This window comes from Morone saxatilis, unplaced genomic scaffold, assembly GCF_004916995.1.
Source record: "Morone saxatilis isolate NCDOM2014 unplaced genomic scaffold, NCSU_SB_2.0 Contig9, whole genome shotgun sequence".
NCBI classification, from domain to species: Eukaryota; Metazoa; Chordata; class Actinopteri; family Moronidae; genus Morone; species Morone saxatilis.
Window position 1 is genome coordinate 19,308,461 of NW_023340268.1, and position 14,117 is coordinate 19,322,577.

Sequence of the window (14,117 nt, forward strand, 5' to 3'; positions counted from 1 at the left end):
ACCCATCTTTGTGAAATCCTTAAATCATCCTCGCAAACAGAGGACATCCTAATCAGAAATGTGCTGAGTCGTCGATAAGACGGGAGGGTCACAGAGTATCGCAGAGGGACATCAAGTTGGTAAATGTTGCTCTCACAGTGCGCAGATCACCACATGAAACATCTCAGCCTTTTTTTCCCCTTTTCAGCTGCTTTGCTCCAGGATCAACTCACCACTTGTTACAGGAATAAAAGAATATTCCAACAAATCATCGCCGACAACAGGTTCCATTGCCAGTGTTTCCCCAAACGTATACATTTTTCTCAGACTGTAGGATGGAGCGCATGAGAAAGAAGATACTTTAGAGAAACAAACAACATTCATAAAAGGCTACAGCGCGCTCCGTGCCCGCAGTGGCACTCATGCTCCGTTGCGCACATCCAAACCTCCTCTCCCGCACTGATCAGTCAGAGCTGCTTTTGGATAAAGGAAAGATAAAATATATACATGAGTTTTCTCTCGTCGTGCGGGGCCTCTGAGTTTAACCATGCGTGTCACGAACTGTTCGTATTTTGAAGGCTCCACATTTTATGTCTCCACACACTCCAGACTCTAATCGGTGGGCGTTGCTCCTCCTGTCTCTGTGTTTTTCTCTGTTCCCAAGTGTCACGAATCATCCAAATCTTACTCTTGGAATCTTTCTCTGCTGGGGCGCAACTGACTGCACCCCCCCTCCCCCTCCCCCTCACACCTCGCGACCCCTCCCACAGTGACCACTCCTACTCATTGTATGGACAGAGAGGGTTCACTCAGATGGTCACATCATTGCTTTCAGTGGGAAATCTGCGCTCCAATCCGGGATGAGCCGCGCAGGCTGCTGCGCTGTCCGAGGTGCTGAAGGCGGACAGACTGATGCACTGCTGCGCGCGATACAGTCCAAGTTACTGCTCACACACAGTTTGAGGGATCATAGAGACACTTCTCCTGCTACAGGGAGGAATACACGCAGATTTTAACAGACAGTCCAGCCTGAAGAAACAAGGCTGGATTACCACCTGGGCTGAGCAGGCAGCTGCTCCCAGACCCTGGCCAAGGGCCCCAAAGGCACCAGGTTCACAGTGTAACAAGTATATTGGGCTGATTTTATTATTTTCTAATACAGTGAAGCACAACAGAAACTGAAGTGACGGGGGCCTTAAGGTAACACCTGATTATGATCTGATTCTCAGGCCCCAAAACCTATTTCTTTACTTTTTCACTTGAGACAGAAAAAGGTCTGACAATGCCACTCTTGTATTTCCAACAGCCTAAAATGATTGGTTGGTTTATTAATCATTATTATAATCTAATATGTTTTATTGGAGTGTTATTTCTTATTTGGATTATATTCAGTGTTGAATACAAATTACATGACAATTTTTGTAATTAGTATCAGTCGGAGTACAAAAAAAAAGTATCTAACTGGAATCGTTTTAATTATACTATAATAAAACATTGCACTGTATGCAAAAGAAATGGATGCAGCCACAAATTTACAATTTGAGTTTAAACATCTCAAAACGTTTGCAATGCAAATAAAATGCACTTTCCCTGAGTTAACAAGCATTATATAATTTTAATGTTGTAATGTATGTATGTTATAATGAAAAAAGTTTCAGAATTTTGAAATTGCCATATTTTAAATGTGTAATCACAAATGTAATCAAGCGATCCTTGACGACATAACTAGAATCGAATTACACCATTTTTGAAATGTAGTCCGGGCTCATTGGTTACTTATTTTTTGAGATTCATATTGGAGTCAACCTGAAATGTATAGTTGGTTATTGGAATTTACATTACCGTGTTTCCACAGTTCTATTATTGTTGTACAGTTAAGATTAAATGTGGTTAGTGAGATGTGTGTTCGTGACTTGTTCCCCAATGAGAATTCATATAGCAGACTGAGTCAGATTCAAGAGATAGAGGCAAAACACTGACTCATTCTGTTGTCCTTTTAAGTACTTTTGGGCATTTTATGACTTTACTGATAGGAGACAGTAGAGAGATGATGGGAAACGAAAGATGGGGTATGACATGCAACAAAGGACCCCCAGGCGGACACGAAGTGAGGATGTCAACCTCTACACCACCAGGGTGCTCCAGCTCGTACTGTTGTCTTTAGTCAGGACACTGAAGCTCAGTTTGCTCTTGATGAGCAAGCCAGGGCTGCACACTGTATATATACAGAGACTGTATATGATCACATCTTTTAAAAAGAGGAAATTATCTACTACAATTTTAATAAATAGTTCACCCAACTCTGTCAAAATAGTTTCCACTGACTTAGAAAAATGCAGTTTCAGTTAGATGAAATTAAAATGTGTTGGTTCAAGTTGAACATATTTAGCGTGAATTATTACCTCCATTTTTAAAAGTTGAGTCAATGTTAAAAATATTCAGTGTATATTGCACTGAACTGGTGCATCTTGCTAAAAAAATTACTCCTTAATAAAGTTACTACTGACATTATACACACACAATGCACACAGAATAGGAGAAATGAGTGCTATCAGTAGGGGCAGTTCATTTTTGCCTTGAATCCCCCAATTTGACAAATATGAAGAGTCCGTTCTGTGGCCAGTTTCAAATCTCAGAGTGCTCTTGAGCAAGGAAGTTAATCCCCTTGCTGCTGCAGGACTGTTACATAACCAACACATGATCTTGACAGCTGAATTTACTCCTGTCATAAACAGAGGACAGAATTGAGAGTTGAAGGTTTCAGTTCAGTAAAATACCAAAAATCTTGATGATGATAGAACATTCTCTTGAACAGTGACATAGTGTCTTCTTCAGATTGTATGTAACTTACATAGAGTATAGGTTCTCATTAAAGCTGCAGTAGGTAACGTTTCTGTCATATTTGGTAATATCCGTGTTATTCACTTCACCTGTCAGTGCTCATAATGTTATGGCTGATTGCTGTATATTATTAATGCAATAAAATAAAATAAAAAATCTAACTTTATTTCAACTTAATTTTACTTTATTCATTGCTTATATAACATATAATTTGTCCTCTGGTATAAACTTTAAAAACCTCACATCTTATAGATAGAGTTGTTTGATCTATATAGGGCCCTTTAACATTTAACCTATCAGGATCATGTAGCAATTTAGTATTGCACTGCCTTATAACTGCCTTCTTTGAATAAATAGAGTATTATGGTAATTTTGGAACTAAGTGCAATTATTAACTTTAGACTCCAGATGTCATAAAATAATTCATCCTTGAATATGTTTCATCTATTTTGTTCTGGATTCTCTCTTCCCCATGTATCTTGCAAGTTTGAAAATGACATATGATGTAGTATTATCACCACTCAATTCTCAATTGAGAAGCATAGTTGTTTAAATTTGGGCTACCTCATTTCAGATTATTACTGGGGACCATACAGAGGCAAACAGGACCTCAGAATAGTTCCCATACTCATTATAAATAGTACCAATGAAAACTGGCATCTACCTCTAATAATCCACCCAGAACAATCCCATACCGTACACATAATGCCAGTGACTGGTCTCCATGGTCCCTCACCTCTTCGACTTGATGCAAATGTTCTGCTACTTTTCTCCTTTTTACTGGGAGATAATCAGAGAATAAATCCATAAAATCATATCCTGGGCTGGCCTCTTCCAGCACTCATACATCCTGGGCCAAAACCTCAACAATGTGGCCACTAATTTAAAATGTATGATCCATTATGTTAATTGCACTTCCAAATGCAGAGTATACGATTTATACTTTTTATATCATTGAATGAGACACAGATAGCAGTCTTCCAGTCTGATAGTAGGTGAATGGGACAGAGTTGGGACATCTCAAGAGAAAAAATATGTTATTTGGGTTATTTAAGTGAGGTTTGGTCTTCCAATTGCTGAATAATTAATATATATTTTTTCACATTTTATCTTAGGTGCCTTTTTACATCCAAAATTTGGGTGGAAGTAAACTGGAGTACCTCTAGAGTAAACAGGGGGATTAGAAAAGCAAATTAAAAAGCTTTAATCGACTTCTGAATTACTAATGTGGAGTTTTATACACACTGATTTCCACTTCTGTAAGCTTTTAAAGGTTTGTCACAAAGGACTTTAGGGAAGCGTTTTTCCTGTCCGGCTAATTTTAGGTTTGAAATGAAACTCTGCAAATTGCCCATCATCTCCGAGAAAAACACACTCATGTGCGCAGATATGAGAACAAACAGGAACAAGCTTGTCTCAGTAAGAAGTTGAGGGCACGCAGTAGCCAACACATCGACCAGAGTGTTTCATAAATGCAGCCATTTAAGAGTCTAAACAGCTCCACTAATCAACAGCGTCTGGATCTGTAACCGCTCTATATTTAGCTCCCCTTTCTCACATCTCAAGTCCCCGCTCAGCCCACCTACAGAACTCCTAATGCATTTCTGGAGAAGCTCAGAGAGAAAAGTTTAATAATGGCAACTGCTTAGATTAGTCTCCATGGTAATGACACCGAACTTACAGTACGATCGCTCTTCTCATCACACAGGCCTGCATAGACAGAAAAATCTTTTGTGAAGGCTGCATGATGGCACAGCTTCTCTACATATGATCTGAACTGACAGCAGCGACATCAGACACAAACAATTAGGATTGATGAATGAGAGAAGTTGAAGGTTCAGGACAGCTGGATTAACTGACTGATAGCTGAGTGCTTCTCAGTTCGGGTTGCATGAGCCCAGTCCGGAGATAAATCTTTGTCTTTTAACTGATTTGTACTTGCAGACGCTCTGGATAGACCGAGACCTAGCCAGACTGACCACAGGCCTGTAGCGTAGGTGTATACCCAATATCTAAAATAGAGACAGGAAGATAATCACAGTTCTTAACCTATAAATACACTGATGCAAACAACTCTGAGAGTTAGCCCAGATAGGTTGCGACCCACAGATAAAAGGTAAACACAATCCATCAATTTAGTTTCATCAATTAAATTGTTCATACTAAATTATAATCAAACACATAAGTACCTCAGTCACAAAACGCACATTAAATCAACAGAAACCACATTCAAACAGTCCTGATGAGAAAATCAAACGTCCCTTAATTAAATTAATTAAATAAGGACTCCAGATAATTGTCAGTCTCTCACGTCATAAGAGGATGTGTGAGATTGTGTGTGTGTTGGAGGTGGCGAGTTCAGGGGGAAAGCAGTTTGTAGGTCCTTCAGAATGAATATAGTGCACTCAGTTGTGCTGAGAGGGATGTGTGTGTGTTTCGGGGGGGGCTTTAATGTCCAGACATGAAGATGAAGGGTGCATTTACATTTAGCTGAGGCGAGATAATAGAGGAAGCCTGGAGAGTTGCAGAAAAGGAGACTTATCTGAACTTTTGTAGGTCCAACCAATCCAAAGAACATCCACTGTCCACTGCTGTATCCGAGAATGCCAAAGAGGTAGCTGAATCCCCTTCATCCAAACCCGCCGCCCGGGGGCTCACCTTATTTCCAGTAGTGCCTTGTTGTCCAGGAAAAGTTCAGCCGGTTCTTGAAACAAATGCCACTGTCTGTACTTTTATATATGTCACTGTTTTTTTTTATGCCCAGAAACTGGATTATACTTCATAACTATCTCCTCCTTTTAGCTACTCTCATTCTATCTGAGCTTCCATGCTGCCTTTGTTAGTTTTCCCTCCTCTTCCAGCTCACACGTGTGTCTAATTTATCTTCTTCCTTCCCTGTCTGGGTGGAAAAGGGCTACTCTGTATGTTTTCTTTTCCCCCTTCTGCTCAGGCCTATCTAATCAAATAAGGGTGGCATTTATTCTTGATTATTATGCCAAAAGTAGGCTACATACAAAATAAAACAATGAACATACAATAATACATTTACAATATAAAGTACCAACAAAATTAAAATAAATAAGATTATGTGGGCAAAATATTGTATTGACAAAATACCCTGCCCGGGCCACCCCAGGATACGCCCCTGGTTGGAGGAGAGTGGATACAGATGTGTAACTTCTCCTCAATTTCCTCAATTTTTATTGGCTAAAATTTAAATCACTTTTTCTCACAATAATTGACTCTGTTTGTTTTCACAGATACAAGAGATACCAAGAAACCCTCTTTTTTGGGGTCTCTATCTTTAAATTTTAAGCATGGAAGTTCATTGTTGAACTAATAGTAGTTTGACAAAACAACCAAGATCTGCTAACTAGCTTTTTCTGGAGCTTTCCACTGCACCTCACAGTCTTCATGACAACAGAGCAAAGTCCATCCACTGATGAAGACCATGAGATCTAGCTGAAAGCACTAAAACAAGCTATCAAGAGTATTTAGAATTTTTAAAAGTCAAACATTTTCACCAGCAATAAATAAATTGCTACTACACATAACGGAGCTTTGGTTCAGTGGTTTGGGAGTAAACATTAGGTTAAAGACACATTTTGTCCTTTTTTTAATATTTATTGCAATAACGGTGACATGGAACGTTAGTGAACTAGGTGAAAAAGTCATTTGCCATTTCATGGGGACTTTAACTGGGAGAAGCATTCTTACATAAGCTGCAGTCCCATTTTAGACTTCAGGTTTGGTTTATTTCACGTTGACCAGCTCGTGTGCTGTTGCAGATAGAGTATTAATTCAGTCAGAGTGGATCAGTAAACACGCAGTGGATGAGAATTCCTGTACCCTCCTCTGCCAGGTTTTCTCCCTGCAGTGCTACAAGGCGTGCAAGTAAAAGAGCAGCGCAGGTGTCAAATCGCTCGTCTTTCTTCAGCACACACCGTAATCCCCAACAACCCCTTCACGGCTCCACTCCCGACATCATTTACATATCAAGGTTGCAGATATATATGAATGGACACGACTTACCACTCAATACTGAAAGTGAGGAGAAAGGGATTTAATTGAACTCTGGCTTCTTGGAGATTCATTTGCATGAATGTTTTCATGCAGAGTGAGACACCGTACAGTCTCCAGAGCTCCTGGGGATTTCTTTGCCACTAAATAAAAGGCTCTTGTTTGCTCTCAAACAACTAATTTTCCTCACTGTTGTAACTGTCCAATATCAGGCAGAGGGGAGATGCATCAGCACAGATTGATGGACGGTTATTAGGATGATTACAATCAGAATTACAGGTTTGCTGCAGGGTAATGAAGGTTGGTGGCTAATAATGCAGAGCTGATTTTCTGATAAGAAACCTCATTTAAACTCAAGACAAGATGTTTCGTCTGTTCTGGGTGTCCTTAGTTCTGGGGAGGTCAGCTTTCTGTTTGAGGTGAAGTGTGTGAAGAACCACAGAAATAATATCTGTAAGGAAATTTAATGTAAGGAAGGTTGCATCAGATCTGTGAGGAGTGATTAAGGCCGTATTATAGAGCCCTGGGAGCGATGAGACTGACGGAGTAGAAGCAGCTCATCTGTGATGTGAGTTAAATGTTTGCTACGTCAGAACTTATTTGGAAGTTAAATTAGTGTTTCCATCTCCATCTCTTTTTCAAAAAAGGCAAAAACAAACAAACAAAACCCATAAGTGAGTGTAAAAACGTTTTTGTGAAATTGAGGACATTTTTTAAATTTTGCAGTTTCCATCCAACTTTTCTTTTCTTTGCACTGACGGGAACAAGTTGCTCTCGATGTCATGTTGTATTTCTTCTTTCATGAAGCATTTTAAAGACATTTTAAAGCTGCTCAGAAGGTAATTTGTGGTGGAAGAGGAAGTACTTGTACTCATTTGAAGGGGAACTTCAACTGGTTTTACAAATAAAGATCATCTGACTCTGCCTGCAAAAAAATTATTCTGTCGCTCCAAAAAGAGGTTTGTCAGGTTTAAAGAAAATAAAAGTTATCTGAAAAGTTATTTTGTAGTTCGAATTTTCTGTTATTATTTCCATTGACGTCTCTTTTATAATAGTGGTAGTTTTTATTAATATTTATGTTGCAGTACCACATTCGTCGTTGCTACGCTGATGACAAGCCTGACTCGCTGTATGAAGTTCTCTTAATACGTCCATGCATTTACTGTGCAGAGAATGTCCAACCAAAAAGACACTGCGAGATGAGCTCAACTCTTTCATAGCAGGAAACAATGGTGGCTCGCCTGGTCACACATGATCTCGTATTACTAAAATATGTTTCTGAAATGAAGAGACAAAATCGAGATCCATATTGATCAGCACTGCATAGTTTGACAGTTTGATCTGAGTTTGGTGCGCTGCGCTGGACAGACTCGCTGAGAGTGACCTGTCAATCATTAGGTAACCACGCTCAAAAGCATTTATCTGCTTTATTGTCTATTTTACTCTTAATGGGGCCATCCTTTACTAAATGAAAATCATGCTGTATAGAAGAAGACTAAAACTAGAGATTGAGATGATAAACTCATTAGGAAACTGTTTACTGAGCTCATAAATCAAGTGAGAAGTTGGGTCATATCTCCATAAGACTGCATGGTATCTGTGTTTTATTGCAGCCAATGGATCTGCCCCCTGCTGGCCATTACATAGAATTTATTTTAAGACACATCTGTGTTGGTTTCATTTCCCAGACCCTGAAGCTCTGTCCACTATATATACTGTCAATGCTTGGTCCCCAACATCGATGATATCTCTTACTGACTGTAAAACTGTAATCTGCAAAGAGTTGAGCCATCAGATAATGTAGTTGAGTTAAAGAAATAACTGAGTAAACATAAACATACAAATAAGCAGTGGGAGGGAACAGTGAAGTGCATTACAGAATATTTAATATTTTTTATCAACCAGGTCACTTGCTGTGAAGTTTCAGTTCTTTACTTCCTCTGCACAGAGAGGCGCCCGTGACAGGCCCCAGAATTGAATTAGTGTAAATAAGGTGAATCTATGTTACGATTAGTGAGTATAGGACACTCTTAATTGCAGACACACTGTAATTTAAGATGGAGTTATCTTTACTAAATAAGGCAGTCACAGGCGTCAGTAAACAATATGCAAAAGGCAGAATTTGCATTTGAGAAGCAAGTTCACACAGACAGCAGCACAGGGTCCACACTTAAGACAAATCTAGTTTCATTGTTGTGTGCAGGAGTCTACCCGCATAGAGTTGCTTTTGATGTTTACCAATTTGACTTTTTAAAGCCAGTACACACACACACACACACGCACAGAGACGCTCTATTCTTAATCAAATAAATAAATAGATAAACAAATTAATAACCATGGAGGGCATGACTTTGGAATTGTTTGTGTTGCATGCATAACTGATGAACTCACTCAGTGTGGATTCACTGAGGTATTATTCACATTTACTACGAGTGGAAAAGCTGTTAGTCACTGACCTTCATGGGGAGACATCACTGGAGTCAGAAAAAAGATGCTTGTCATTTCCTGTTCTTTTACTGCCATCAAATGTGCTTCACACGTCAGAAATTCCTGATATTTTACAGAATTACACTGAAAGTAGTAGTAGAAGTATTCTACAAAATCTGGTGAGGAGGAGGGACACTAGATTGGACACTGTACTGCAGAGTTAAACTTCCCCAGGAAACCTGAGGCCTCCTAACCCACCTCAAGACATTTCAGCCTTTGGACATGGCTAATCTCCCTCCAGCGTCTTCTCATCACCCAGTTCACATGTTTGGTCCCCCAGTGAGGTGATAAAGGAAGGTCATGCACCTTCCTATATTAGCTACTGCTGAGACCAGTGGCCACCAGTGGGGAAGTGAGAGTGTTACTGGAAGATTCAGGCTCCCAGATGGATAATGAGTAATACCTCTCCCTTCAGTACACCAGAAGTGCTGTGGATAAGCCGGTTAACTCCCAGTGCATCAGAAAGTAGTGAGTTCTTTTTCCTACCGTTTGTCATGAACTGAGAGATTTCACTGGACAACAGCATGTTGTTCAGTCACCTTTCCCTGTATAAGTAAATGTTAAAAATGATTATTAGTCAGCAATGTTTTCCTCAGTAATCACTGTTTATGGATTTTGGTGTCTATGAATGTCAGACTTGAGTTTCCCAAAATGCTGAGACAATAAAGGTCATCACAGTAGGAAGGAAATAAAGATGATCACGTGTTGGAATAATGGCAAAATAAACAAAGGTTGCCTTCTTTTAACATTTATTTACAACAATAATAGGCCACACATAATGATTGGCTAATCTAAGACGGTAAAATTCATCAGTAATTCAGTGTAGTGGCACAGAGGCAGGAGGAACTGTCCATACAGCAGTAGAAATAAATACATTATAAGTGTACATAAGTGGCTCTAGATTCTGGCTAACCACGTTTCCAGTGTTGGTGTGCAGCTTTGAGGTCTCCTCTCCCACAACAGTACTTTTCTTTCAATACATATCTCAATCAAAATAGAAGGTAGCAAAAGAATCCACTGAGAATATGGCACCGTGATTCAAAAATCAATCTGCTGAATATAAGAAAAGGACTAACAATGATATTAGAAAGTGGACATTTGCTTATTCCCTGCTAAATAGTTGGTGCTGGAAGCTTGGTAACATACCATTAGTTACGACTGCTCTAGCTAGCTCGTAACAGGCTGCTGTTAGCCAGCATAAAACACCTTGCCAAGTTAGCTTGCTAGATAGCAGTTAGCTAACTATCAGTTAGCAAGCTATCACAGCACAAACTGGACCTTTAACTTACATAGTTGAAAAGGTGCGGTAAGCAATTCTGGAGAAATCCAATACCATGACAAATACTATGATACAGAGCGAACAACGACGAGTAACGTAAATAACGTAGGTTGTAGGTTTGCGAACCGTCACTTAAGTGTCTGCTGGGAAGCTAACATGCAGAGAGGATGAGACAGTATTTCTACTAGAAAGTAGCTGGAGTCATTTAACGTTACCTGGCACACAAATCTTGGCAATGGCTGGAATAAGTAACGGTGTTGTGTGGATCGGTCTAAACCATGGTTGTTTCCCATTAACAGCGCCAGGGCTGTGCACTATCAGCTGACCTTTTATCAGTGCACACACAGAACAGAAAGCTACCCAACGTGAGCAGATATTTGCTGAATTGGTAAAAAAAAAAAACATGTATTGGGGATTAGAATTGAATTACCTTGAATTGCTTACCCCACCTTTAATTCCAGGAAATGCCATCCTAGCATCCATTATTGTCTCCCACTTGACCATGCAAACCATAATAACCATAATGCATCTCTTCAGTACAGCTGTTTGCACTCCAGCAGAGCAGCGTAAAATAAGATGGTGCAAGCTTGTAAGATACCCAACTTCATTTTTGGCTTGTCTGGCTCCATTTCCTCATAGATCAGCATTGTCAGTTGCTATTGAACGTTAAACCTCGACATGAAAGCACAATTTACTTTACCTCCAGAGGTTAGTTCTACTGAAATTAATTGGTTTCGGTCCAAGCCTTTAAGATGTGTCCAGAAAAAAGAATTTTGCCTCGCACTACACACACTGACACATTTGCCTACAGGACAGTCTATTTTTAAACAGCAGCCAAATGTACAGATATTAGCTGTATCATTAGCTACATAGCAACAGTCACACTGACAATGTGCAGGAGTATGTCTGTGTATGTTGGTGCTCTCAGATATCAGATCGAACCACAAACTCCACTTGTTTCTGTCATTTTTCTCCTCGTCTCTGTATGTTTACAGAGTCGATTCATAAAGCCTGGGGATGAGCTCTATTTTTAACTCGAATTAAAGATTCACTTTGCGTTCTGTCCGAACACCTCTACACACTGGTGGACTGTAACAAAGCACTCAAGTGTTTTGATTTGAAATCCCCCTCGCACTCTACAGCACACATGCTGGAACATTTAACAAAATGATATTTACATGTGTGTATTTACAGAGAACATCAACAACAACCATCCTTCATTCAGAGCCCTTAGGCCCCGGCCTGTAGCGGAGTGTCCATGGCTCGGATGTGGACACTGGGCAGAGTGAACCAGGCTAAAGGAAGCTCCCGTCCAGCGCTGTCATCCTGGAACTTGATATTAAGGTAGAAATCTCCAGTGTAGAGGAAGAGCAGGGCACCCACGCAGACGGAGCTTTCTTTGGATTTAACCTGGTGACGGCAAAGACAGACAGCCAGCAGTAAGAATCATTAGCAGCCCCCTTTCAGTGGTTTTACAATGAACCTGGCACACTGTCAGCCAGAGTGAAGCCAGCAGGAGAGGAAGTTCGACGCTGACTGTGGCTTTGATGAAAAGGTATAAAAAAGTGGTACAACGTTTCCTCCTTGAGTTGAGAACAATTCCAAAATTAAGCTGTTTTGCACATTCAGGAATTTGGGGAATTATTTCATCTGCTTAGACTAAAAAAGCTTTGTTCTGGCATCAACCAAGTCGTTTTTAATCGCCTTCAGCTTGTGCAACATCCAGGAGTGAGAATTTGTTACAAAGCCTGCATTCTGATAAGGTTCTTTTTAAATTAAAGATTTCAGCCACAAGCTTTAAAGGGCTGCATCGGTGTTCTTGTTGTTTTAGTTTTACTAAGTGATTCAGAATGGTTTTCTTGTCTGCTAGACAGCTGCTGGTTTCTCTTCATTTCAAGTCACAATTTACAGTGAGTGGAGTTATGTAATCCAGCATGTCTGCCTCTACTGAGTAACATTAATGTATATGTTCTAATCTAACCCACCATGTGGGTAACAAAACAAAAAGCAGCTATGGTTATGTAACTTAAGTTGATTATTATTATTATTATTATTATTATTATTATTTTCTCACAGCCTAGATGTTTAGAATCCTTGCACATTAAATGCTGAATAACCTGTGTTTGACACTTTTAGCTGGAACATGGCCAGCTTGACAATAACTGTGGACGGCATTATTAGTGCATTCTGTGTGACCTCTGCTACTCTGAGCTGCAAGCAGACACAACAATTGCTAGTTTATCTTTAAGTGTAATCCTGTGACACCCCCAAGCATTCTGGTTATATAATGTGACATAACATGAAGACAGTACTCGAACCCGCACTGACCGTGTCAATGTAGAAGGTGTTGGAGCCGATGAAGGTGACGGCGTCTTCCAAATCGTAGTTCTGGACTCCGTTCTGGAAGTCCTGATAGGGCACCACAGTGAGAGCCAGGGGCCCCACTGAGTTCTTGCTCAGATTGGTCAGTTTTATCTCCAGGCTCACAGCGTCACCCACTTTACAGTTGGCAATGACATCGCAATCACATGGCTTTCCATTCACCAACACATCTGGAAACAGAAAAAAAAAAGTAAAGAAAGGAAGGGATTAGCAGGACCAGAGGGGACGAGTCTTTTATCTAACATTTTGCACAGAAATGGAACTCTGCAGAAATTGTTTGAAACAAGTATTAAGACCTTTCAAACCCACATTTAAATCTCGTAAACGCTCATTCACAGGATTCGCATCCAATCTCCACTTCATTTGTATTCATCAAAACCCGAGCTGACCATTAATGGCCTATCATACTGCTTCTGGTGGAGGATCAATAGGCTTTGTTTGTCCTAAAATACATTTTATTGACATCAGTGGAGAGTGCCGGAGCTCTGGGTATTAAACTGAATTCCCTCCTGTTAATCTCATGCATGACTAATTTCTGTCAAGAAGGGACGAATGAGATTGTTGGAACAATCCCAAAGTGCCACACACACACACACTGAAGTACATTTCTCTCTTCTCACATGGCTACACCTCCCTCTCTCCTGTCACAGCCAACCAAGAGACACTGAGTGAGTTCAATTCAATTCTGCTAATGTGGGGCCACTCGCTCCTGATGTGGCCCCTATTTGGCTAAGGTGCAGAGGGAGACATGAAGATTTGTTTTGAACAACGAGCTCAGTGAACTGAACTCCCGCACGCTCCTGGCGGGCTGAGGAGATGGCTGACTCCAAACATGGGGGATTCAGGGGCGCTCGAAGAGATCACCCGAGTAATAAGTCTTACGACAACAACGGCGGCGTACACACACACAGGCGCGCACACAAACCGGTTGTCATACGCTTTCGAGTGTCACGCCCGTGGCTGTGATAAACACTGTGAGTCAGGGCGCCTGAGCCTGCGTGACAGCCTGATGAAAGAGCTGCGAGCTCCGTTCAGTGCCGCCGGTGTGCCGATCTGTTGCGTACAGAAGCGAGGGGTGGGGGTCGAGGATGGGGGTAGGAAGATAGACAGACAATCCAGCAGGAGGGAG

General features: G+C 40.6%; 1 protein-coding gene across 3 annotated transcripts in view; it reads right to left on the reverse strand.

Moving 5' to 3' along the window:
• Nucleotides 1-10,067: 10,067 nt before the first annotated feature.
• The window catches only part of trappc9 (trafficking protein particle complex 9), a 202,684-nt gene continuing 198,634 nt past the window's right edge, over nucleotides 10,068-14,117 (reverse strand). For all 3 annotated transcript variants that reach the window (XM_035681239.1, XM_035681236.1, XM_035681238.1), the window contains 2 exons: nucleotides 12,935-13,158; nucleotides 10,068-12,016 (listed from right to left, as the gene is read on the reverse strand). In XM_035681239.1, coding sequence (XP_035537132.1) covers nucleotides 11,837-12,016; nucleotides 12,935-13,158 — 404 coding nt within the window. In that variant the 3' untranslated portion in view covers nucleotides 10,068-11,836. The remainder of the gene's footprint in view (nucleotides 12,017-12,934; nucleotides 13,159-14,117) is intronic.